Genomic DNA, 26,061 nt, shown 5'->3' with positions numbered 1-26,061 from the left:
GTGAGTAAACGTTTGTTTTGTTTCTTGGTACTTTCCATTTCTCTGAGCTGTCCTGTTTCCATGGCGCGGCTCTTTTCTGGATCAAGGAAAGCGATCTAAGAGTGTAGGGTTTTTTGAGTTTGTGGCGGTTTTTTCCCCCCATAATTAATGGGATCAGGAGTTTTTTGGGCCTTTTTCTTTCTTATTTACATCTTCCACTTGTTAGCACTACAAAGGCAACCAGGAAGGGAGGGGCCAGCAGGTTATTTATCCTCCGCCCAATGTACCTGGAAACTGGCCAGAAGCTTGTAGAGAGGAACAGCCTTTGTTCTGATTTTTAAAAATAATTTATCCCAGAGAGCACATCATACGTCCTCTCCGTACCAACGGCTTCTGACCGAAAGCGGGAGAGCTGTGCCCACATCTTGCCCTGCTGAGTTGGACTCTGCATCTTACTTATTCTATGGACTGTAGATTGCGTATGTGTAGATGGTACCCCGAAATCTCAGTGTCTTGGGTTTCATACCCTAAGGGGTGAGGCTACCGTCTCACCGCAGTTATTTTACATAACAGCAGCTTCACTGAGCTATAACTCACTATAAATTCCCCCATGGAGTGTACAGTTCAGTCGGCTTTTCCGCAAATGCGGAGCGTGGTGATGCGACCGTGCCCAGCACTGAAGTTCGGAATGGAAGTCACTGCACCAAACGCGGGGAGAGTCCCCGAGCCCTGCCGGGAGGGGGCGGCGAAGCTGGGCGGTCCCCCAGGTCGCCGAGGGGGGCGGGGCCGGACCAGGACGTCCCAGCCGGGAACGCCCCTGAGGGGGGATAAGGGGGGGCCTGGGCGGGGTCAGTGCCTGTGCTCCGGAGATCAGCCGCGCGGGAGTGGGGGAACCGGGAGCTGGAGGGACCGGGTGCGGGTCTCCGCCGGAGCCTGGGAGCCGACGACCGACCGTAAGCGCCCGGGGCGGGGCGCGTGGTGCGCAGCTCGGGGCCCAGCGGCGCGATCGCGCGGGGGTGGGGGGGTCGGGGGGGTGGGAAAGCGTGCACGGGGAGGGGCCGCGGGCTGGGGACGCTGTGGGGCCGCACCGTCTGGCCGGGGCCCCGGTACAACTTGCAGACAGACCTCGGGGACGTTGTGCGCCGCCTCCCCTCCCACCCCGCCGCCCGGGGGCGCAGGCGGGAGGAGGCCACAGTCGGGGCAGCTATGGCGCGGCCCCCGCGCGCTGGGCACTGCCCGGTTGTGCGGGAGATGGTGACTCCACGGTGCCTCTGGGCCCCGCAGGGACATGCACGCGCGTGTCCCCGGAGGCCTGCCGCCGGCCTCCCGTCCTGCAGTCGCGATGCGCTTTCCTGCCGTCTCTGCCCGCCCCCCGCCCCCTTGTTCTCCAGCCCGCCCAGCCCGCCCCTGCCCTGCGCGCAGCCAGGAACTTGGCCTTGGGGTTGTGAGAGTTCATGAAGCCGAAGCCCAGGAATGTGATGGGCGGGGGGGGGGGGGGGGGGGGGGGGGGGGGGGCCACGACTCCACGTCCCGCCCTGGCAGCGCGCACTGACCCAGAGGCTGTGCAAATGGGCTCCTGGCCTCTCACGTGGGCCCCTTCTGCAGCCTCGGGGGTGGGAGGTGGGGGGCTAGCAAGGCTGTCATCCTAATTTTGACTCCCTTTTTTTTTTACTGATTTCGGAGAGGGAGAGATAGATAGAAACAACCATGAGAAAGAATCATTGATGGGCTGCCTCCTGCAGGCCCCCTACTGGGGATCGAGTCCACAGCCTGGGCATGTGCCCTTGACTAGAATCGAACCCGGGACCCTCAGTCCGCAGGCCGATGCTCTATCCACTGAGCCACACCAGCCTGGGCGGCAGAGAGACTTTTAGAGAAAGAGCCTCCGGCCGCTGGAGGAAGTGCAGCGCCTCCCCAACCTCCCGTGGCGTCCTGGTTCGTGTGGGGTGTCTACGCCCAGCACCAGCACCCACCGATGCCCAGGCCCTCCCCCCCGCATCCGAGCCCAACATGCCAGGGCTGAGTGGTTGTTCACGGGACACCTTGACTCTTCCCCGCCCAGCGCCCTGGCCAGGCCCAGGCATGTGAAGGCAGGAGCTCCCAGACTCCATGTCCTCAAAGACATGGAACGTAGCTGAGCTTCCAAAACATGGGAGGGCGGAATGCGGGCTGCTCGCCGCTGATGAGGAAACAGCCCAGCCTACCCACTCGGGGCTGGCGGGGCACAGAGCAGCCCGTGGCGACCTGCAGAGCCCCAGCTCACGCTCCAAACCCACCCCCGATGGGGCCTGGCTTCCGCCCTCAGTGATGCATCCCTTTGGGCGCTCACGTGATGATGTGGGAAGAGAACTGGCATAGAAGGCAGCCCCGGCTCATGCCCTAGCGCTGCCATTCATGCCACCCTCCCGGGGCCTCATCGGTACAACGGCAAGGCCGGGCTCCACTCCGCAGGGCCCTGCAGCCCTCCTGGGGGATGGCTCCGCGGTTAAGAAGTCCGGCGGGATCTGCGGGAAAGGAGTCATGTGGGTGGGCAGTGGGCAGTTTCGATGGGGACCTGGGTGGGCCCTGCCGCGTATGCCAGGTGCCCTGAGGGCGGCTTCAATAGAGTCAAAGTCTGGGCCCGGGGGCAGGGGGCAAACCTCAAGGGGCCCAGGCTGAGGCCAAAGAGTCCCTGCCTGGCCCCGCTGGCCTGCTGGGGCCACCTGTGGGTGGGCCACCTATGGGCGCTCTTGGTCTAGGCCGGCACTTTAGGAGCAGAGGCTGTGGGGTAAGGTGGGGAGGCTGCAGCAGGGAGCAGGCACCCCAGCATTCACCCCCCTCCCCGCCCCCCAAGGGAGCCATAGCTTTGCCAGGGACACCCACTCCTGAGGAGGGAGGAGCGGTGAGCGCTGGGAACAGCTCCCTCTCACCAGGAGAGAAGGGTGCCAGCCGACCCGGGGTTGTACCGTGACCCTTGGACCGCACGGGCTTGACCTGGGCGGGTCCACTTAACACGTGGATTGTTTTCAATAAATATATCGGAAGATTTTAATTTTTTTTTTTTTGGAGCTGTGCAACAATTTGAAAAAACTCGCAGGTGAAACTCTTTATATTCTTAATCACCTGTTCTTCCCCTTAGTTCACGTTAGTGTGGCGATACAGTATGTAATGCATAGAACACAGAATATGTGTTAGTCGACTGTTGAACGTTAATAACGGTTCTCAACCTGTGGGTCGCGAACAATGAGAATACATCCTGCATTTCAGATATTTACATGACGATTCATAACAGTAGCAACATGACAGTTATGTAGCCACGAAAATAATTTTATGGCTGGGGGTCCCCACACCATGAGGAACTGCATGAAAGGGTCGCGGCCTCAGGAAGGTTGAGAACCACTGGTTTATGCGATCAGCAAGGCTTCCGGTCAACAGTAGGTCGTTAGTAATTAAGGTTTGGGGGAGTCCAAAGTTATACGTGGATTTTCGACTGCGTGGGGTGTCAGTGCCCCAACCCCCCACACTGTCCAAGGGTGAACTGTGGAACTCAACACACAGTTGTGCAAACCAAGTTCAAAGGGAAGCAGCCTTGTCTCCCATCCAGGCCTACTGACTTTCCCGCGGGGGTCAGAGTTCACCCTTTCCCTCCCTGATAAGGCTGTTTTCATACTCCAAAGCAGGGGCCATTGAAGGCCCGAGAAACCCTTTGGTCTGGCCCTGCCAGGGCATCCGGGGTGAGTTCATGAAATGTTTCACCACATGCAGCAGGCTCATGTTCAAGTTGATCCTTTTGTTTGGCCCTGGAATGATGTCGTAAACACCCAAATGGCCCTGGGCAGAGAGAAGGTTCCCTGCCAAGGCCGGCCTCCAGCCCCCTCCGGACGGACGGCTGGGACCTGGGGTGCAGCTCTCGTGCCCACTGATCCCCACTCTCCATCTTCGGCTTTTGTTGCCTGGTGGGTGGGCACCCAGGTGCAGCAAAGCCTCCTGTTAGGCTGCCCCGGGCCTGAGGGGACGTGCTTGCACGAGAGGGGGGAGATGTTCTTCTCTTTGGGGAGTTCAGAAATTTTCCAGAAGCTTCTCTGGCGAACCCACAGAGGGCCCCAGGCCTTGTCCCCGGTCAGGAACAGAAGTGCATGCTGCCTTTAGCTCTTGGGAAGATGAATATGCAGACTGACTGCATTCTGATGTCTTCTTGGCGCCTACTTGGGGGGGTTGACTCAAGCGAATGACGTAGCCTCTCTGAGCTTCATTTTTCAATCTCTTTAAGCCAGAAAAAAATACCCCTTGCTTCTCAGGGTCACTGTAGTACAGGAGATGATGATTTACTGTCCCCAGCCCCGGGTCACAGCCCAGGGCTTCTCTGGGCTTCCTCACGGAGCTGTGGGGCCCAGACACACACGCGTGTCCCTGCCACGGGCCCACGTGGCTGGCTGTGGCCCAGCTGGGAGCCAGGGCCCAGGAGCAGGAGGGCTGCGTGTCCCCGTGCGGAGTCAGAGCCACGCGGGCTCCTCCGGAGACCAGGGCGTGGGTTCTCCACCCTCCCCCAGGGCCGCCACCTCAGGACTTGCCTCTCCCCGTGGCCTGTGTGACCTTTGCCACCTTGAGTGGCGACTCTCTGGCGTGTTCCTCTTCGGATGAGAACTGGAGGCACTTGGACCTTCGGGAAACGGAGAGAAATAGTTTGGCTCCAGCACCAAGGCCGTTTACAAGGGCAGCTCAGGAGCCTGACTCTCTTGCCAGCTCTGGGGACGTGGAGCTACGTGCCCGCTTTCTGGTGGTGCTGCCTGTGGCCACAGTGTCCCGGTGAGGAGGCAGGAGAGGCGGGCCCAGCCACCAGGTGGGGGAGGCGGCCGCCCTGGCCTGGTTCAGGGCCCCCTTCGCATAGAGCAGGGCTGTCCCCCAGGCCACGGTGCTGCTCCTTCCGGATGGCACATCTGCATTTCAGAGCTGCCCCAGGACCTTTGAACGCCAGGAGTACGCCGAGCCTTTTGTCACTTATTCCTTTGTGCAACCTAGACACGGCGGCAAGCTCACTAACCCCCCACGATACTGACAGCCTGGAACATTCCCAGGTACCCTGGCCCTGGTCTTTTTAAAAAATTATTTGATATATTTTTATTGATTTCAGAGAAGAAGGGAGAGAGAGAGAAAAACATCAATGATGAGAGAGAATCATAGATCAGCTGCCTCTTGCACGCCCCCTACTGGGGATGGAGCCCACAAACCCGGGCCTGTGCCCTTGACCAGGAATCAAACGGTGACCTCCTGGTTCCTAGGTCTCAACCACTGAGCCACTGAGCCACGCCGGCCAGGCTGCCTGGTCTCTAGGGCTGTTCCGCTTGCAGCACCGGCCCTTTCACTACGTGCCAGGCCAGAAGGTGGCTCTGAGCCAGGGCCCATCCTGTCACACACAATTAAGGAGCCCTGTTGAGGACCAGCCGGCCTGGGGAGCGGAGGGAGGGCAGAGCGCGGTGGATGGTGGGAAAGGAATCTGATAGGCATCTTTTATGGCCACTCCTATTATCCCTGACACAGGAGTCCTCTGCTCAGAGAATTGCCAGGTACTGAACTGCCACAGGAGGGCCTGTGTTTTCCTCGTAGGCGGTGAACTGTGTTCTACCTGGGCTGTGTTCCCTGGTAACTGAGAACCAATGGAAGACTTGACAGCTCTTATTTTAATTGGCAGAACATGAGCTGGACCAGGACTTCGCATGACACTGCCTGGGATGATCACGTGAACCCTGCTGGGCGGGGACAGTCTGGTCCCTCTTGCGTTATACAACTTAAAGCTGGAAGGTGTGTGAATGAGTTTATGGGGGGCCCCAGCTCAGGGGCATTTAACATCTGTGGGGGGCCCGGCCGGCGTGGCTCAGTGGTTGAGCATCAACCTATGAACCAGGAGATCACGGTTCGATTCCCGGTCAGGGCACATGCCGGGGTTGCGGGCTCGATCCCCAGTGTGGGGCGTGCAGGAGGCAGCTGATTGATTCTCTTTCATCATTGATGTTTCTATCCCTCTCTCCCTCTCCCTTCCTCTCTGGCACCAATAATAAAAATAAAATACATTGTTAAAAGTATAGTATATACATAAACTAGTAACAGGGTCATTTATCATTATCACATATTAGGCACCGTCCATAATTCCATGTGCTGTATTTTTATAGTGCGGTCAGAGCAGTAGGATTGTTTATATTGGCATCACCACTAACAGGTGAGTCATGACGGCGCTGTGAGGACACTAGGTGATAGGGATTTTTCAGCTCTGTTGTAATCTTTTTTTAAAAAAATATATTTTATTGATTTTAGAGAGGAAAGGAGCAGGGGAGAGAGAAACATCAATGATGAGAGAGAATCATTGATTGGCTGCCTCCTGCACGCCTCCCCACTGGGGATAGAGTCCGCAACCCAGGCATGTGCCCTTGGCCGGAATCGAACCCGGGACCCCTTAGTCTGCAGGCTGACGCTCTATCCATTGAGCCAAACCAGCCAGGGCTCCATTGTAATCTTACGGGATCACAGTCTTTCATGTGGTCCGTCGGCGACCAAAACGTCGTTATGCGGCACCTGACTGACTGTACATATGGTGTATCGATCACTAGAAAGTATTATTAGTTCATCTGTTTGTCTCAGTGGAGTGTGACCTGCTGCAGGTACAGGGCTGTCTCTCATTCCCTGGGTCACAGTCATGCGCAGTATTTGCTGAACCACCTTCTGGCCCAAGACCAGATTTATACTTGCTTTGCTAAGGCACGGGTCCAACTCTCTTATTGATTTTAAAAAACAATGACTCCCTGATACTTCACAGACCAAGTTCGAATAACAGGAAAAGAGTGCGCTGAGCTTTTACTTCTGTCCATCTTAACATGAGTCGCATGTTTTCAACCTTGCATCTTTGCTCCAAGCCTAACAGAAATATTATGTTCCAATTATGAAAACTTACATGCCTCTGAACAGTACCAGAGAACAAAGCACCTACCCTACTTGGCCTCCTATCTTTAAAAATTTTCCCAGAAAGTGAGACCCAGAAAGACAAAAGTAAACCAATAAATCGCTTCGCTTGTATCGCTTGTCCCTTTCAAACGGTTTACATTGCGTCGGTCCCGTGAGGGTCATGGTCATCACATTCCTCAACTAGCTTCTTCCACTTGAACGCATTCCTAATGTTTTTCCCCGGGTTTCATAACCGCATGCCCAGAACTTGACCTCCCTGCAGAACTGGGAGGATTAAACTGTATTTGATCTCATCTCTTATCAGAGTAGCCAGTTATCGCTCATCACGCTTCCCCCTGAAGTTTAGCCTCTTATAACTAAACTAGAGGCTCAGTGCACAAAAATTTGTGCACTGGGGGGGGGGGGTGTCCCTCAGCCCAGCCTGCACCCTCTTGCAATCTGGGACCCCTCAGGGAATGTCCGCCTGCTGGCTTAGGCCCGCTCCCCATGGGCCTAAGCCAGCAGGCAGACATTCCTCTCACAGTCCAGGAGCCCTGACTCCTTACCACCCGTCTGCTCACATGCTCGCTGCTCCTTAGTGCTGCCTCAGAGGCGGAAGAGGCTCCTGCCACCGCAGCTGCACTCGCCCACCGGCTTCTGCCTGAGCGGCGCTCCCTCTGTGGGAGCGCACTGACCACCAGGGGGCAGCCCCTGTGTTGAGCGCCTGCCCCCTGGTGGTCACAACGTGTCATAGCGACCGGTCGTTCCGTCGTTTGGTCAATTTGCATATTACCCTTTTATTATATAAGATGACCGCTGTCGTCCAGTTTGTGTGTTTAAAAGAAATTTGGCCGCTTTACAACAAAAACGACACTTTCCTTACTAGGTAAGCTCATCATTTTTCAGAAAGAGGATTGTGATTCCAAGAAGAAAAAAGAAATGCTTTCGTTCAGAAAGGCTTCCCTTCCCCCGCCTCCCACCCCGTCAGCAAAGTATGATTCTGGAAAAGTGCATGAAAGACAATAATAACCACCTCATCGGATGACATGTGTTTGTGGGAGTTCAGCTCTAACGTCCCGGGCCGGCATCACCAAGCAGGCACACTCGTTCTGTATCGTGTCACTGCGGAATTTTTCACCGTGCCTCCTAAATGCTGATACTGCCTCTCGAAGTGATTAGAACATTTTCTACCCCAGCAGAGGCTGACCACACGGAAGAGATAAGAATAGCTCTCCTTGGGGACGTGGAGGCGTAGCAAACAGGATTCTGCCCCCTGACGCTGCAAATATCATTTCCCCGGGGACGTGTCTGGGAAAAGGCTGGTAGGCAACGATGTACACACTCCTAGGTCTGGACCCAACCGAAGTGTCTCCATATGTTTACGCAGAGTCACAAGGTAGGATGTCCATTGCCCACGTCAGTCCTTGGTGAGGAAGGAGAGCGGACCCCAGGCGTCCACGCCATGCACTGCCCTACGTCCAGCCTACGAACGCACACAGACGGTGACGGGCACCGGGGCGTGGGCTGCATAATCTAATAGGGACAGAGTCCCCCTGGGGTGTCCTCCAGCACAGAGCGATCCCGCACAGCAACAAGGGAGTAGGCGGAGCAGCTGCTCTGAACCAGGCCGTCTTCACAAACAGCCTGTGCGGTTGCATTGTTATCCCCATTTTACAGACAAGATCACAGAGGCTCACACCAAGACACCTCATGATTAAAATGACGGAGGTTAAAGACAAAGAATTTAAAAGCAGCAAGAGAAAGACAGTTATCTCCAGGGGAGTTCCCACGAGACGGTCAGCTGATTTCTCAAGAGAAACATTTCAGGCCAGAAAGGATTAGCAGGAAATATTCCAAGCGATGAAAAGCAAGGACCTTCCACCAAGATTACTCTCCGCAGTAAGGCTATTGTTTAAAATTAAAGGAGAAATAAAGAGCTTCCCAAACAAGAAAAAGCTAAAGGAGTTTGTTACCGCTGAACCAGCATTATAAGAAATGTTAAAGGGCCTGGAATCAAAGAAGAAGAAAGAAGGAGAAAGAGTGAGGAGGAGAAGACGATGGAAGAGAAGCAGCAGCAGCAGCAAAAGGAAATAGTTAAAAGAATAAAATGGCAATGCATATGTACCTATCCGTCATCACTTCAAATGTAAATGGATTAAATGCTCTAATCAAATAACATAGGGGAACTGAACGGGTAAGAACACAGGACCCATATGTGTGCTGTCTACAAGAGACCCACCTCAGGAGGACAGACACACGCAGACTAAAAGCGAAGGGATAGAAAAGGCTACTTCATACAGATGGAACGTTTTTAAAAAGCTGGGTAGTAATACTTGTATCAGACAAAATAGATTTTAAAACAAAGGCTATCAGCAGAGAAAACGGACATTGGATTTCTACTGGGGTGCAGGAAGGGGGAGGGAAGTTCCATTTCTGTACCCCTGCGGAGGAGTATTTCAAGAAACAACCCCCCCCACCACCACCACCGTGGCCCAATACTCAGTTTGGGGGGCAGCTCCTGGCAGGAGCAAACCTCGGGGCCTCAGCAAGCCCCACCCCCCCAGGGCCCTGTGGGGAGTAGAGAGCACCCTGGGTGGGTTTCCTAGCAAGCTCCTCCCTGCCTTGGGGTTGGGTGGGAGAGGTGGGGAGAACTAGGTAATTTGCACACTGTGGTAATGCCTGCTTTGTGATCTGTGATCAGTGGCTCTACAGCACCACCCCTGAGCTAAATATCAATATTCTTATTAAATTAATTAGGGTGCAAGAGAAGGGGCTTTACATTTTCTTCTGGGGAGGCGGGGTGGGGGTGTAGAAGAGAATATAGGGGGGATAGATGGTGGTGGAAGGAGACTTGACTTGGGTGGTGAACATACAATATACAGATGATGTATTATACATCGTACACCTAAAACCTACATAATCTTATTAACCAATGCCACCCCAATCAATTCAATTTAAAAGAAAAGAAACACTAACATGAAAACAATCTCCTTGAATCTGTTACGTTGCCTGGACGGTGCTGGAGTGGGCCATCGTTACGCCCCTCGTCCCGGATTTCCTGTGTTTGTTTGTTTGTTTGTTTGTTTAAATATATTTTGACAGAGTTCAGAGAGGAAGGGAGAGGGAGATAGAAACATCAACAATGAGAGAGAATCATCGACCAGCTGCCTCCTGCACAACCCGGGCCTGTGCCCTGACCAGGAATGGAACCGTGACCTCCTGGTTCATAGGTGGAAGCTCAACCACTGAGCCACACCGGCGGGGCTGATTTCCTGTGTCATTCTCACATTCTCCCTGGGCATGGGGTTCAGCTTGCGGCCTGAAGACTAGGGGAGAGAACCACACTGCACACCCTTCACATCAGCTGAGGTGGCAGGACCGTGCAATGGTAAAAAGACCTCGGCAAGTGAGGCCAGCCCTACCTCCCCAGCAGCCTCGAACTCCACCGCTGAGCATCCCTGCTTCTTCCCGAGGCCGTGATCAGAGGTCGAGGTGGCGGCTCCCACGTGGACAGGGGCAAGCGCTGGGCTCATCCTGCCCAAAAAGAGAACTTTGATCACTAATCCCAGAGGGAAATGGCAGCGAAGCTCCCGTCTCTCTGTGCTGATGTCAGGCAAGGAGGGTGGCTTGCCAAGCTCACCTCCGACGCTGAAGAAGTGGACCCTTCTAGATGGTTCCTTCTGATTTCAGCCCCCTTGACAACACTGTGCAAAATGTGTCTGATTCGCTTCCACAGTGCGGGCTGCACAAATCTTGGCGGACTGCCTGGCCATGCCAGGGATGGTGCTGGGCCCTGGGGTCGGGGCAGCCACCAGGACAGACAAGCTCCAGACGGCTGTGGTGCCGCCCGCCTGCCCGGGGAACCGCGTCCACCTGCTCCTGTTGCCGGGGGCAGCTCTGCTCTCTGCCTTCCATCCCCTCCCGCACGCTCCCCGCAGGGCCTGAGCCCCACCCAGCCTTCAGCTATCAGGAGGGCTAGCGCTGGCCCTGCTCCATCTTCTCAAAGGGAGGATTGCCCGGCCCTGGCCGGTGTTGCTCAGTGGATAGAGCGTCAGCCTGTGGACCGAAAGGTCCCGGGTTTGATTCCGGTCAAGGGCACATGCCCGGGTTGCAGGCTTGATCCCCAATAGGGGGTGTGCAGGAGGCAGCCGATCCATGATTACCTCTCATCACTGATGTTTCTATCTCTCTCCCTCTCCTTTCCTCTCTGAAGTCAATAAAAATAAAAGGATTTCCTGGCAGGGACAGAGGGTCTCTCGAGAAATGAATGGAAGGAGCTGTTGCAAGTTATCTTTTCTGAATTCCTTGAAACAGGAGGGACTCTCCCCAGCTGCCCCTCGCCTTGTTTAATTCCAGCTGACACACAGGCCAGGCACTGTTGGCGTGGGGTTGAAGGATGAAGGCCGTGACCCGGCTGCAGGGGGACGGGGGGTGTGGGGAGGGAGGGGGAAGGGGTGTGGGGAGGGCCCATGCTGACACACCACCAGCCACATCCCATCTCCGGCTGGGATGGCGGAGGCCTGCTCTCTGGGGCGGCTGAGACTCATGGCGTGAAGGGAAAGAGGCCTTGAGCCCCTTCAGAGCTTCTCAGCCGAAAGGGGGAGGTGGCGGTGGGCGCGCTGGGTTACAGGGCCCAGCACAAATGCTCGGCCGGATTGTCAGATGTACGCCCGCAGCCTGAGAGATGGGGTGGCGATCAACATGTGGGTGCCACGGGCTGCGGTTCAGAGGCGGGCGCTGGGTCGGAGTGGCCGGGTCGGAGTGGCCTGGGGACTTGGTGACGGGCAGTTGAGAGGGGAGAATCGGAGGGTTCCGGGGACTGAGTATGGGAACTAGGAGGTCAGCAGGGTCACGGTCGGAAACAGGGCCCTGGATTGGGTGCAGGAAGCGGGGGGAGCCAACCCCAGGGGTTCCCTGCCAGGAAGTCCCATTTCTGTACCCCTGTTCCTGGAACAGCCCCAGTGGCCCCATGCTCAGACTAGGGGGGCAGCTCTTGGCAGGAGCAAACGTTGGGGCCTCAGCAAGCCCCCTCCCCCCACTCCTCTCCAGGGTCCTGTGGGGAATGAGGGCACCTAGGCTGGGTCTCCTAGCAGGTGCCCCCCTGCGTGGGCTTGGGTGGGAGAGGTCAGGCGGATGGTGTCTCCGCCAGGGCTCCAGCCGGGCCGGTGGTCTCGGCGGCTGACGGCCTTCCCCCTCTGCAGGCGCCATGTGGCTGGAAATTCTCCTCGCCTCGGCCCTGGGCCTCGTCATCTACTGGTTCTTCTCCGGGGACAAGGAGGACACGCTGCCACTTGGAGATGGGTGGTGGGGGCCCGGGGCCAGGCCCACAGCCCCGGAGGATGAGAGCATCCGCCCTTTCAAGGTGGAAACGTCGGACGAGGAGCTCAACGTAAGGCCCCTCTTCCCGGGCAGGGCTGAGCAGAGGGGAGGGAGGAAGCCCCCCCACATTTGCCCGAGACTGGGGAGGGGAAAGGGCCGCTCCTCGGAGTGCCCAGGTGGGAGAGGGGGTGCCCGCCAGACCCAGTTTCGCGTCTCACCTCCTTTGCGGCCCATCTGGAACCCGGGGAGGAGCTTATAGGAGAAAGCGAGCGGGGTGTCTGTCGTCAGGCCCTGGGCGGAGAGCAGGCCATGGGGCCACCAAATGCTGAAGCACAGAGAACCTGCTGGCGGGGCCAGCGCTGGTGAAGCACCTACTGTGTGCCAGCCACTCACGGTCCCGTCCAGTCCCTGCGGTCCTCCTGCCGGGTGAGGTCTTTGTTCTCAGCTGCAGCAACTGAAGCTCAGAGAGGGAAAGCAGCTCATCCCAGGTGAGGGAGATGGCCTGCAGGATCCGGCCCGAGGTCTGCCCAGCTGTAAGGCCTTGTCCTCCTCCGCGCGGGGCCGGAGGCAGGAAGGATGTGGCCAGCAGGGTGGGCTGACCCAGAGGCTGGCTCCAGCAGCCCCACGAGGGTGGGTGGGGCCTGGGATGTCCCATGTTTGCTTTTCTTCTGTGGTATGGCAGCACCTACTGTGTGCAGGCGCTATGCTGGGTGCCCGGAAGGCAGGCAGATTCTTCCCTCACCTAGCTCAGAGTTCAGTCGTTGAGGAAAGAAATGCGCAGAGAGAAAAGTTAACTAAAAGGTTAAAAGGGATAGATGGCGTCAGACGTGCTGAGGAAAACGTCGCGAGAGTTCTGAGAAAGGAGGGGCTGTTGAAAAGCGGAAACTGGCCGCCCCCAGGAGAAGGCAGGTGCGGCTCCTTGCAGCCCCTGATGAGGCCTCGCTGTGTAGGACAGAGGCCGAGCCCTGGGGAGAGCTCCCTTAGAGGGTTCTTAGGCTCAGAGCCTAAGTTTCCAAAACCTGTTTGGGGGTGACCCCAATGCTGGGGAGGGGGCACTCCAGGAAGACTCCACCAGCTAAACTAACTTCCCCAGCCAGGGCTGCTGTCTTGGTCCGATGTACGCCCATCCGACATGAGCCCTCTTTTATCCCAGCTCAGTTATGATATATTAATTATTCGGTGCTGTACATCCCAGTGGGTGAACCACAGCTCATGGGACACCCCTCCTGCCACCTGATTTTATACAGCCTCCATCCCAAGAATAGTTAACTTTTTTAAAGATGCTTTTTCTCATTTTATTTTTTAAAATATATTTTTATTGATTTCAAAGAGGAAGGGAGAGGGAGAGAGAGAGAAACATCAATGATGGGAGAGAATCATGGATCGGCTGCCTCCTGCACGCCCCACACTGGGGATCGAGCCCACAACCCGGGTATGTGCCCTGACCGGGAATCGAACCCTGACCTCCTGGTTCATAGGTGGACGCTCAACCACTGAGCCACACCGGCCAGGCAGTGTTTATATCTTTAAACAGTTGAAAAAAATCAAAAGAGGAAGAATGTTTCATGACGTGAAAATTATATGACATTCAGGTTCAGATCCACACATACAGTTTTGCTGGGACATAGCCACACTCACTCCTCCACGGACCGTCGTCCACGGTGCTTGGAGGACAGAGCAGAGGAGTGGCCGGTCAAAGGCTTAAAATACCGGCTACCTGGCCCTCTACCCAAAAGGTTGGCCAGCTCCTGCACGCAGAAGCCTAGATCGACGAAAGATGCGTATTGTTCATACATTTAAACCAGTGGTTCTCAACCTTCTGGCCCTTTAAATACAGTTCCTCATGCTGTGACCCAACCATCAAATTATTTTCGTGGCTGCTTCATCACTGTCATGTTGCTCCTGTGATGAATCGTCATGTAAATATCTGATATGCAGGATGGTCTTAGGCGACCCCTGTGAAAGGGCCGTTCGACCGCCAAAGGGGTCGCGACCCACGGGTTAAGAACCGCTGATTTAAACACTGAAAGACGAGAAATAAACCTGAAGTCAAAAGCAAGGAACATGGGCCCTCGCCGGTGTGGCTCCGTGGTTGAGTGTCAACCCACGAACCAAGAGGTCACCGGTTCAGTTCCTGGTCAGGACACAGCTCTCCATCCCTCTCCCTTCCTCTCGCTCTAAAAAAATCAATGAAAACATATATATGTTAGCCGTAGCTGGTTTGGCTCAGTGGATAGAGCGTTGGCCTGTGGACTTGAAGGTCCCGGGTTCGATTCCTGGTCAAGGGCACATGCCCGGGTTTCGGGCTCGATCCCCAGTGTGGGGTGTGCAGGAGGCAGCCGATCCATGATTCTCTCTCATCATTGATGTTTCTGTCTCTCTCCCTCTCTGAAATCAATAAAAATACATTTAAAAGACAAAAAAACATATATTTGAAAAAGGAAAGAGCAGGAGCTTTAGGAACAGCCCCTGTGATGGGAAACGCAGAGGTTTCTTCTGGGTTAAGCCCGCTGCCCGGAGCGAAAGGCCAGGCCGGGGGCCTCCGCGCCCTCTGGCTTTGCCGCCGCGGGAGCATAGGGTTAGCTCTGTCCTCCGGAAACGTACCTCCTCTGAGCTCTGCCCCCCGACCCCTCTCTCCTCGGGGCCCTGCGCGCTGCTCCAGGATTTGTACCGAAGGATCGAGAAGGTCCGCCTAACCCCGCCGCTGGAGAACAGCCGCTTTCACTACGGCTTTAACTCCAGCTACCTGAAGAAGGTCCTCTCCTACTGGCGGGACGAATTCGACTGGAGGAAGCAGGTGGCCGTTCTCAACAAATACCCTCACTTCAAGACGAAGATCGAAGGTATGTTTCCAACATGCCTGGGGCGGGGGGGGGGCGATGTCACAGGCACGGCCTTCGCAGACGCTGGACGTGACTCAGACAGAGCTGGGGAGACCCAGGACCCAGGGGTTGGTCATTGAGATGTTATTTAAAAGTTATCCCAAGATGCAGACAGAACGCAAAATCCCAGCAGAGGCAACAGTGGGAGCCCAGGTTCCCACGCTGTCCGCCCAGCCTGGGGCTGGTCCAAGGCCGCCCTCCTCCCCCTCTGTATGCTGCTGTCCTCCTCCCTCGTGTTTCGACCTCCTCCAGGTCCTCCCAGCCCTGCACTGACCCCTGTGCTCCAGGCTGGCTGCTCAAGGCTCAACCCCCACCCCAGTGTTCTGTCCTCGTCCCCACCCACCTCACCATTTCATCCTCCCTGGTCTGTGGTGAGCCTCTGGCTCTCGCCCCGGCATGGCCTCCCACCACCGACCAGCCTCTACCGAGGCCTCCAGGGCTGCTCAGCCCACCGCCCAGAGCGATGGACCGATGGACCGAGTCACAGGGAGGCGGAGGTTCGAGGCCGGACGCAGCTGCTCAGCCGGTCCCAGCTCAGGCCCAAAGCCATGACCTCACCCCACACCCTCCCCTCACCACCCACCAGGCCCAGCGCTGCGTCTGAGCCCAGCTTGGCTCCTCACCCAGCAGCCTGCGGGCACCACCGGCTGATAGAGAAACCAGGAGAACGTGTCCTCCTCACAGGAGGAGATTTTGAAAATTCAAATAGTTAAAATTCAAAAAAAAGTACAGAAGGGTACGCAGGAAAAGCAATCTCCCCAGTCCACCCCCTCCCCCATTCCCCCCACATATCTGCTCCCAGGGAGAGCCGGTGGACACCCAAGCATGTATGTCTATACGGGTTTTGTGCTTTTTTTTCTAATTTTATACCCAAATGACAATGCGATCAAACTTGAATTAAAAATAATCTCCCATCCTGCACTGTGCCTCAGAGGAGGCAAGATTCCCAACTAAGCCCTAACCGGTTTGGCTCAGTGGATAGAGCGTCGGCCTGCGGACTCAAGGGTCCCAGGTTCGAGTCCGGTCAAGGGCATGTACCTTGGTTGCGGGCTCATCCCCAGTAGGGGGTGTGCAGGAGGCAGCTGATCGATGTTTCTCTCTCATCGATGTTTCTAACTCTCTATCCCTCTCCCTTCCTTTCTGTACAAAATCAATAAAAATATATTTTAAAAAAATAAACAGCTGTATTGCACTCCAGGGCACTGTTGAACTTCAATCTGTCCCATACTCTGTGGCTAAGATACATGGGGCATTTCCCCCTGATATTTAAACTATTAAACAAGTGTTTCATGAACCTGCCATGAGCCAGGACCTGGTCTGGGAAGCAACAGTGCACAACCACCCAGCCCCTGCCCCGGCCCCGGCCCCAGCCCCTGCCCCTGCCCCTGCCCCTGCCCCTGCCCTGCCCTGGCCTCACGGAGTCCCCCGTCCTCACAGGGAGGCCGTGGAGCTGAGCGAGGGCCCGTGCAGCGGGTGTGAGTGTAAGCACTCGGCCAGCGCTGGCGGCTCTTGCTGTTCCTGCTGTGACCTGTGCCCCGGGGTGGGGAGCCGAGGTGGCAGAACCCGCTGGCGGGCTCCCCAGCTGCAGGGCCCTGGTCCCCTGCCCCCCCTCCCCCCGTGACTCTGGTGTGCCCCCTGCACCCCCAGGGCTGGACATCCACTTCATCCACGTGAAGCCCCCGCAGCTGCCCGCCGGCCGCACCGCCAAGCCCCTGCTGATGGTGCACGGCTGGCCCGGCTGCTTCTTCGAGTTTTACAACATCATCCCGCTCCTGACGGACCCCAAGAGCCACGGCCTGAGCGACGAGCACGTGTTCGAGGTCATCTGCCCTTCCATTCCCGGCTATGGCTACTCCGAGGCGTCCTCCAAGAAGGGTAGGGGCCGCTGGAGGCCGGGGTGGGGGGCCCGCCCTCCTCCCCTGGGGCCAGGCTTTCCCACAGGCTCTCCTGGGAGGAGGAGGCAGGGAGCCAGCTGGGAAGCTTCCTCCTGAGCCAGGGGAGGCGGGCAGGAAGGGAGGAGGGCCAAGGAGGGCATTGTCTTTGGGCAGAAGGCCCAGGCCTCTTCTTGGGGTCCAAGAGCATGGCTCAGGGATTGAGCGTCAACCTATGAACCAGGAGGTCAGTTTCCTTCCTGGTCAGGGCACATGCCCGGGCTGTGGGCTTGATCCCCAGTGCGGTTTTTTTTTTTTTTTTTTTTTTTTTTTTTTTTTTTTAAATATATTTTATTGATTTTTTACAGAGAGGAAGGGAGAGGAATAGAGAGTTAGAAACATCGATGAGAAAGAAACATCGATCAGCTGCCTCCTGCACACCTCCCACTGGGGATGTGCCCACAACCAAGGTACATGCCCTTGACCGGAATCGAACCTGGGACCCTTCAGTTCGCAGGCCGACGCTCTATCCACTGAGCCAAACCAGCCAGGGCCCCAGTGCGGTTTGGGCCCCAGGATTCCTGCTGTCCTCCTGAGCTGCTCTTGGCTAGCCTGGGGCCGGGGGTGAGGAATTTCACAGGACATGGGGGTGACGGCTCCATGATGCTGTCTCTCCCCCACCCCCCCACCCGCCCCACCCCTTTTCCCACAACCAGGCCTGAATTCCGTGGCCACCGCCAGGATCTTCTATAAGCTGATGCTGCGGCTGGGCTTCCAGGAGTTCTACGCTCAAGGCGGGGACTGGGGGTCCCTGATCTGCACCAACATCGCCCAGCTGGTGCCCAGGTGAGGGTCCTTGGGGGGGAGTATGCATGCGTGTGTGGGCACAGCACCGCCCAGCTGGCCATCCGTGCAGCTGGCAGGGGGGCTCACGCTGCCCCCCTCCCACCCCCGGGACCCGGTGTGGAGCCTTGGAGGGTGCTGGGATGCTGAGCCCAGGGGAGGGGGGAGGGCTCCCTGGCGTCCAGCCGCACCCGGGGCCCTGGGGACACCGTCCGACCAGGGTTGGTGACACTGGGCCAGATGCCCAGGCAGAGAGGCCCACTTGGACGAGGGGAAGGCCAGGGAATAGACCTTCCTAATGGACCAAATACCTAAGCAGAACTTTCTAGAGACACTCTATTTTCTCGCCAACCTGCCCCTTTGCCTCGGATGGCCACCGGAGAGGGGTGGGTGCTGAAGGGGGCTGGCCCTGGCGTCCTCTCCCTCCTCTGCCTCTCCCCTCCCTGCTCCCCCCGCCTCCCCCCCCACCCCCCCACCCCCCGACACCCGCCGGCCGAGCCTCACCCGGCCCCTCTCCGCCCCCAGCCACGTGAAAGGCCTGCACCTGAACATGGCCTTTGTGGTGAGAAACTTCCACACCCTGACCCTGTTCCTGGGGCCGCGTTTCCGGAAGCTGTTCGGCTACACGGAGAGGGACATGGAGCTCATGTCCCCCCTGAAGGAGAAGATGTTCTACAGCCTCATCCGGGAGAGCGGGTACATGCACATCCAGTGCACCAAGCCGGACACCGTGGGTGCGTGCCGCGAGGGGGCGCGCGCGGGGCAAGGGGAGGCGGTTTACATCCGATCCATCCAGGAGGGCTCCCAACCAGGGGACCCCCGGCCCCCCCCCCTGGGGCCCCGCTCACAGGTGACAACCTCTTTGAGGTCAGTCTTGGAGCTCTTTTGACCCTTAAACTGCAGTTTTCCATAGAAGTGAGTTGATGGGTCGCCATCCAACTCCCCAACATTCCGGTTTGGCAGCTGTCATATTCCTGGTGGCTTTGACCCCTGACCCCTCACCCCTGAGGGATGGAGAGCGGTGGGGGGTCGGGGGGAGGGAGAGGAAGCCGGGGGGGGGGTGGTGGGCAGAGGAGGGAGTGCCCCAGAGCCCAGAGGGGGGTCCCCCTGACAGCAGGGGAGGACCCAGCAAGTTTCTGCCACCAGGATCCTGTTAAAGCAGCGGTTCTCAACCTGTGGGTCACGACCCCTTTGGGGGTCGAACGACCCTTTCACAGGGGTCGCCTAAGACCGTCGGAAAACACATATATAACGACATTGTTTTTGTGATGAATCACTATGCTTTCATTACGTTCAATTTGTAACAATGAAATCGGGGGTCACCACAACATGAGGAGCTGTATGAAAGGGCCGCGGCATGAGGAGGGTTGAGAACCACTGTGTTAAAGGATCGTTAGAAAAAAGACTAAAAAATTCAAAAGATCAGGCCCTACAAATGGACAGTGAACACAGGTTACAGGTTTTCCTTAACTCGCTGGTTAATGAAGGAACCGGTAGCATGTAAAACGGCATGATGCGCAGGCAGCTAGGGACCCTCACGTTAAGGGGCTAGGCCAGCGATGGCGAACCTTTTGGGCTCGGCGTGCCAGCATTTTGAAAAACCCTAACTTACCTCTGGTGCCGTGTCACATATAGAAATTTTTTGATATTTGCCACCACAGTAAAACAAAGACGTACATTTTTGATATTTATTTTATATATTTAAATGCCATTGAACAAAGAAAAACCAACCAAAAAAATGAGTTCGCGTGTCACCTCTGACATGCGTGTCATAGGTTCGCCATCACTGGGCTAGAGGGTGCAGAGCATCAGAATCCACAGTCATAACCATTTACACCCCCACTTGCTTCCCTATGAACAAGAATCGCGTGTGTGACCACCCGTCTTCCACAGTGTCCAGCCCCTAAACCAGCTCTAAGGCCAGGGAGGAGGGGACCCAGAGAGTCCCATCCCCTGGGAGCATCCGCGAGGAGACTCCCCGACTCCCACTCAGGAAGCCCCCGGGACAGTCTGCCCATTTCACAGTCCTCGATCGTTCTCAGGACGGTCCCGAGCTCGCCACACGCTAAGCCGCTCATGGAGATAACGGCGCTTCCTTCGTAAAACCCGTTCTACCCCCGGGATCACAAGCGTGACCCACACTCGTGTTCGAAACATCGAAGGACGCGAAAAGCACAAAAACAGAAACGACCGTCCCCTGGCACCTCTCACCACCCCCCCGGGCTCCCCTTCCCAGCCTTCAGGCGAACTCGCTAACATGGTGGTTGATGGGTTCTCACACGTGGAACCCACCCATCCATGTAACCAGACAGAACGCGGCCGGCCGGCCAGCCAGACACCCCTCTTCCAGGCAGTCTCCTCCCCTTGCCCCCAGGGCAACACCTCCTGACCTGGGACTGGGACAGATCCATTTTGCCTGTCTTGGTACTTAAAATATATATATATATATATATATATATATATATATATATATATATATATATATATATATTTATATTTATATATACACACACACACACATATATATATATTATTGATTTTTTACAGAGAGGAAGGGAGAGGGATAGAGAGTTAGAAACAGCGATGAGAGAGAAACATCGATCAGCTGCCTCCTGCACGCCCCCTACTGGGGATGTGCCCACAACCAAGGTACATGCCCTTGACCGGAATCGAACCTGGGACCCTTGAGTCCGAAGGCTGATGCTCTATCCACTGAGCCAAACTGGCCAGGGCTGTCTTGGTACTTTTTTCATGAAGTGGAATTCTGGGGTCGGTGCCTCTTCTAAGTCTGGCTTCTTCGGCTAAATGTTATGTTTGGGGGACTCACCCATGTGGTCGTCCCAGCCACATGTCACACCTGCCCAGCGTTTCAGCTCGTGGGCGGATCAATATTTAAAACTGACCCCCAACTTTGGACTTCTAGGTTGTCGCTCATATGTGTACGAATCATATTTTTTTTAAAAAAAAACAAAACATATCACCTTTTAAAAAACAGCATTCGGGTATTGGCGCTCACAAAACCCAGAGTCCTAGACCCTTCTGTCTGAAGGAAGCTGCCCAGACGGGTCAGGGTCCCCAGGAGGCAGCGGGAGGTGCTGCCCCTTTGATCAGACATGCGCACCCCGAGGCGAGGGTTAAGGAAGTGAGGTGCGGGCGCACCCCGAGGGCCAGGGCACAGCTGGGCCCCAGGCCTGAGTCCCTCGCGCCCCTTCCCCTGCCAGGCTGCGCCCTCAATGACTCCCCCGTGGGACTGGCTGCCTACATTCTAGAGAAGTTCTCCACCTGGACCAACTCAGACTTCCGAGACCTGGAGGATGGCGGCCTGGAGAGGTGAGAGAACGCGCGCCCCCCATCCCCACCCCCGGTCCCAGCACCCCTGCCTCACCCATCACCCTCCTCTCCATCCTCACTGCGCTGAGCCCCGAGTCAGGGTCCAGCAGAGACAGGCCTGGGGGAGCAGCTGCTCCAGGGACCCGGATTTCCTCAAGGACAGGAGGGCAGAGGCTGTGGGTGGCACTGAGTGGGGGGTGGGACCCTCCGAGGTGGAGCTGGAATTCGAGAGCACGGGTTCAGGAGCGGACTCGGGGTGCAGGTGGCAGAAGGCCACAGGGAGGACACGGAAGGAGTGAGTGTCATGGAGGCTGGAGGGTCCGGGGTACAGTGGGTGGTTACTCCTGGGGTAAAGGGTGGAAGCTGGTGGGGTGAGTGAGGAGTGGGGAGAGTAGTGGGGGGAAGTGGGGGCCAGAAGGCACAGCCAGTGGGCACCAGTGGACAGGGGAGGCCATGGAGGGCCCGGGGTGTGGGGGGAGCCTGGACGCAGGGTGGGGCGAGGGAGCCCAGCACCAGGAGAGGGAGGGGCTTTCCAGGGTCCACAGACCACGTGCTCCGACACTGGGAGCCAAGGTCTGTCTCCTCCTGGAGTGGGGGGCCCTGCGGCCGGGGGACCAGCCTGCTCTGCAGTCCCAGCCTGCAGAACAAAAAGGGTGTCTCAGGCTGAGCGGGGACCTTTGAGGGCCCATGGCTCCCTCCTGGGGTGACCCAAGTTTGGCAGGAGGCACGTGAGCAAGCTGGGGGCTGGTGAATAAAAATGCCCTAGGAGCCCGGCCGGCGTGGCTCAGTGGTTGAGCATCGACCTATGAACCGGGAGGTCAGGGTTCGATTCCCGCTCAGGGCACAGGCCCAGGTTGCAGGCTCCATCCCCAGTGGGGGGCGTGCAGGAGGCAGCCGATCCATGGTTCTCTCTCATCATTGATGTTTCTCTCTCCCTCCCCCTCTCCCTTCCTCTTTAAAATCAATCAAAATATATTTAACAACAAAATGCCCAGATCTGCTGGTTCTGCCATCCTGGTCCTGGGGCCAGACTGTGCAGGCCCTGGGCTCTGAGGGATGCCAGGAGGCCGGGTCTGTCAAGGGCCTGGCAGGGGCACTGCCATCTGAGGATGGAGCAGGGCGGCCTGTACTGAGGACACAGGAGTGGGCACCGCCTCTGAGCAGGGGTACAGCATCCTGCCACAGACCCCTGGACCCCCGGTGGTGACCAGCTCAGGGCCCTGGGCTCAGGGGCCTCCTGGGTGGAAACTCAGGGGGCGAGGAGGGGGGGAGGGACTGTCTGAGACCACCCAGGAAGACGGTGAGAACCAGCTAGCCGGCCTCCCACGTCGTGGGCACTCTGCTTTCATTCCCTGCCATCGTGGTAGCCGGTGACGCTGGCCGGCCTGTGGCACGGGGACCCCACCCCCACCGTGCAGGGAGGTCTGAGGAAGGAAGCCGGACGGGCACGGGGCCTGGCCGGTGCCCGCAGCCGAGAGGGGCAGCTCTTGTTTGTGGTCCTTCCCAGGAAGTTCTCCCTGGACAACCTGCTGACCATCATCATGATCTACTGGACCACGGGCACCATCACCACCTCCCAGCGCTTCTACAAGGAGAACATGGGCCACAGCTTCCTGAGCGACCGGCACCAGAGGTGAGTCCGCCTCTGGGGAGGGGGGGCGGCTCCCAGGCAGGGAGCAGGGGCAGGGCCTGCTCTTGAACTCAGAAAAGGACAAGACAGCCTGGCCTGCGGGGCACTGGGCGTGGAGGGTGAGGGCAGGGTGTCCCGAGAAATCCCTGTGCCTTTAGAATCAACGCCCAGAGGGACCCCCCGGGGGCCAGGGTGCTGGGATGTCCGCGTCACCCTTTCCTGATCTCATCGGAGGACCCTGGGGACAGCAGAGGGAGGGAGGGGGTCAAGGTGGGGAGTGAGGCTGTCCCACCCACCCTCCAGCCTGGGCAGCAGCCCTTCCAGAAAAGAGGGTTCTTCGTGGCTTGGAACCGAGGGGGGTGGCTTAGGACACCCCCGCGAGCCCCCCGCTGTGGGGACAGGCTGCCGGCCGAGCCTACCCCTCAGTGGGACCCTTGTCCCGACAGGATGAAGGTCCATGTGCCCACCGGCTTCGCTGCCTTCCCTTGTGAGTTAATGCACGTCCCTGAGAAGTGGGTGAAGGTCAAGTACCCGAAGCTCGTCTCCTACTCCTACATGGCCCGCGGCGGCCACTTCGCCGCCTTCGAGGAGCCGGAGCTGCTGGCCCAGGACATCTGCAAGTTCGTGGGGCAGGTGGAGCGGCAGTGACCTCGGGGCAGCCCCTGCCCTGGGGGCGCTCCCTCGTGGACACCTGTCCGTTTCCTGCAAACACCCCCCCCCCCTCGCCCAGCGCCTGCTCCCTTCTGGGAGGCGGCCCCCGAACCCTCTTTTCCGAGGAATGGGTTTGCTCGGTCCCCTGCCCACCGGACCCCCACGCGCACCGCCCCCTCGCACACGCCCCCACACGCGTGAAGCAGCACGGCTTTGAGAATAAATGATTTTACTTCTAAGAGTGGCTGGAACCAAGTGACCGGCACGCACCCCGACCCCACTCGGGGTTCCCCTTCCAGCAGAGCTAGCAGGGCTGCAGCCTGGGGAGGGGATCCCATCCACCCTGGCCGGGAGGGCAGGACCCCTGCAGGGGCACAGGACTCCCTCCATCCCCTTCCGGGTGCCCGGGCAGCTCAGAGGGGAGGCCGAGGGGCTGAGTGACGGTTGGGGACAGGTCCCAGGTCCGCACAGGTGCCCCAGATCCCACCTGGCCACCTGGCCGGGCCCACCCCCTGGGATGCAGGCGGCCTCCCTGGCTCTGCCCACCACCTGCACCCACCTGTGACTCGGGCGCCCCCTGGAGGCAGGAGGAAGGCGGTGTCTCCAGCAAATGCCCCAAATTATCTCAGCCCCGGGATCCCTCGGGGAGAAAAAAAGGCAGGGACTACCCATCCTTGCTGCCTGGGCCACAGCCCTGCACCCAGCCAGGCTCCCCCTCCCCTGCCACAGCCCTCCCCTGGCTCCCAGGAGGCCCTGAGCACGCCTCCCCCGCCCCCCCAGGAGGGAGCAGACAGGAGGAGGCGAGGACTGGAGACCCAGCCCATGCACCGGCCCTGAGAGGCACAGGGCTGACCTCACCACCTGGCTGAATGGGCAGTTTATTAGGGTTCGCACTGTCCCTGGCTGCTGGGGTGACCCTGGCCCAGCCACAGCGTCGCTGGCAACATGATACAGGAACAGAACCCTAGTGGGGTGCAGACGTGAGTGCGCAGCTCACGCCGGGGGCAGGGCCGGGTGCCCGGCTGGCTACAGAGAGGGGGGGCCGGCATGACCCCGGGCCACCTTCGCGACCCCATCTCAGGCTCTTTGGTTATCCGTGGGGCGTACGTGCGCCCAGACGGGGGCGGTGGTGCGTGCTCAGAGGGGGGTCTTCCCTGTCCCCTCTCCCTGTTACCTGGGAGTCACCACAACCAGTGGCCCCAGAGGGACACCGTTCCAACACGTGATCTCGCTACAAGGCACGGGGACCTCACCCAGCGACAGAGCTGGACGCTGCAGAAGGCGACGGGCAGTGAGCAGGACCCCGGACCCCCCAGCAAGGGCCGGGGTTGCACCCGGTCCCGCCCCAGACCCCTCAGCCAAGGGCTGGAGCCCCTTCCCGGCTGGTCTTCGGAGCAGGGGGGGCTTTGAAACGTGGACGGGAGTCCTGGACTTGGTCGGGGTCCGTGTCAAGCTGCGTCTCCACCTGCGTCGCCTCACCTCCCGGCTCCGAGCCGGGCCCGGCCCAGCCCCGCGGCTCTCCCGCCCTCAGGCCTCCTGGTAGGCGGCCGCCACGCTGTCCGCGGGGCTCTGGGCCGGGCCTGGGCCCGGGACGGTCCCGCTGATGTTGCGGACGGCGCCGTAGGTCTGCTGCAGCTGCGGGGACAGGGCCGTTCTCTCCGAGGCCAGGCCGTTCAGGATCCGGGGCACGTAGGGCTGCCGACAAAGGAGGGGGTTAGTGCTCGGCTGGGGCGGGCGTGGGATGCTGTACCCCGTTCCTCCCCCACTGTCCCCTCTCCTCCCAGCAGGAGGGGACGCAATGCTCCTGAGGGACACATAAAGGAGTAACATCAAGCCCTCGCTGGTGTGGCTCAGTGGCTGGAGCGTCGGCCTGCGGACTGAGGGGTCCCGGGTTCGATTCCGGTCAAGGGCACAGGCCCGGGTTGCGGGCTCGATCCCCAGTGCGGGGGGCGTGGAGGAGGCGGCCGATCCATGATTCTCTCTCATCGTCAATGTTTCCCTTTCTCTCCCTCTCCCTTCCTCTATGACAGCGGTTCTCAACCTTCTGGCCCTTTCAATACGGTTCCTCATGTTGTGACCCAACCATCACATTAGTTTCGTTGCTACTTCGTCACTGTCATGTTGCTACTGTGATGAATCGTCATGGAAATATCTGATAGGCAGGACGGTCTTAGGCGACCCCTGTGGAAGGGTCGTTCGCCCGCCAAAGGGGTCGCCGCGACCCACAGGTGGAGAGCCGCTGCTCTATGAAATCAATAAAATAAAAAAAGAAATAACATTATTAATTTAGGACATCAGGACCCAAACTATGCCAACTGCAGAGTTTCCGAGCAGCCAGAGCCGAACAGAAGATGCGGTCAATTGCTCGGTTCTCACGATCACCCAGAAAGCAGCACACACGCCTGCTATTCCTCGGAGGAACCGGCGCTGCCCAGCGCGGGGTCCCCGGGGGAGTCCCCACTTCATATGGAAAGTAAAGCCGCACAGGACAGGCCTGGGGGGGGGGGGGCCTGGAAAGCGAATCCACGGCGGCGGCTGGTTCTCTTCCCAGTCCCAGGCTCCCGCTGCCGACCCAGCGGCACAGCCTGCTCTGCTCCTCCCCGGACCCAGGCTGGGAACGAGGGATGTCCTGTCTCGGCCGGTG

General features: G+C 58.2%; 2 protein-coding genes and 1 long non-coding RNA gene across 8 annotated transcripts in view; 1 reads left to right on the top strand and 2 right to left on the bottom strand.

Moving 5' to 3' along the window:
• The first annotated feature begins 816 nt into the window (after window positions 1-816).
• Window positions 817-23,656, top strand: EPHX1 (epoxide hydrolase 1). 2 transcript variants are annotated; one of them, XM_036355221.1, is made up of 10 exons: window positions 819-932; window positions 10,268-10,271; window positions 12,093-12,280; window positions 14,873-15,053; window positions 16,740-16,967; window positions 17,680-17,809; window positions 18,332-18,540; window positions 21,028-21,136; window positions 22,644-22,769; window positions 23,213-23,656. In XM_036355221.1, exons 3-10 carry the CDS (start codon window positions 12,098-12,100, stop codon window positions 23,412-23,414), a joined length of 1,368 nt encoding a protein of 455 aa, XP_036211114.1. In that variant the 5' UTR covers window positions 819-932; window positions 10,268-10,271; window positions 12,093-12,097; the 3' UTR covers window positions 23,415-23,656. The 2 variants fall into 2 exon arrangements, with proteins under 2 accessions (XP_036211113.1, XP_036211114.1); XM_036355220.1 differs by lacking the exon at window positions 10,268-10,271 and having other exon boundaries at window positions 817-932.
• On the bottom strand, window positions 3,051-13,565 carry LOC118678982. Of its 2 annotated transcripts, XR_004975078.1 has the most exons (3): window positions 12,429-13,565; window positions 10,314-10,425; window positions 3,051-4,618 (listed from the first exon to the last, which is right to left on the bottom strand). It is a non-coding gene; the product is annotated as an uncharacterized LOC118678982 (long non-coding RNA). The 2 variants fall into 2 exon arrangements; XR_004975077.1 differs by lacking the exon at window positions 12,429-13,565 and having other exon boundaries at window positions 10,314-10,555.
• Window positions 23,630-26,061, bottom strand: part of TMEM63A (transmembrane protein 63A) — a 28,439-nt gene continuing 26,007 nt past the window's right edge. For 3 of the 4 annotated variants that reach the window (XM_036355216.1, XM_036355217.1, XM_036355219.1), the window contains 2 exons: window positions 25,008-25,112; window positions 23,630-24,920 (listed from right to left, as the gene is read on the bottom strand). In XM_036355216.1, coding sequence (XP_036211109.1) covers window positions 24,588-24,920; window positions 25,008-25,112 — 438 coding nt within the window. In that variant the 3' untranslated portion in view covers window positions 23,630-24,587. Of the gene's footprint in view, window positions 25,113-26,061 lie in introns of all 4 variants that reach the window. The other variant, XM_036355218.1, reaches the window with a different exon arrangement.

The sequence above is a fragment of the Myotis myotis genome, unplaced genomic scaffold (genome assembly GCF_014108235.1).
Source record: "Myotis myotis isolate mMyoMyo1 unplaced genomic scaffold, mMyoMyo1.p scaffold_m19_p_21, whole genome shotgun sequence".
NCBI lineage: Eukaryota > Metazoa > Chordata > Mammalia > Chiroptera > Vespertilionidae > Myotis > Myotis myotis.
Note: the sequence above shows the minus strand (reverse complement) of the source record. Positions and strands in the feature narration are given on the sequence as shown.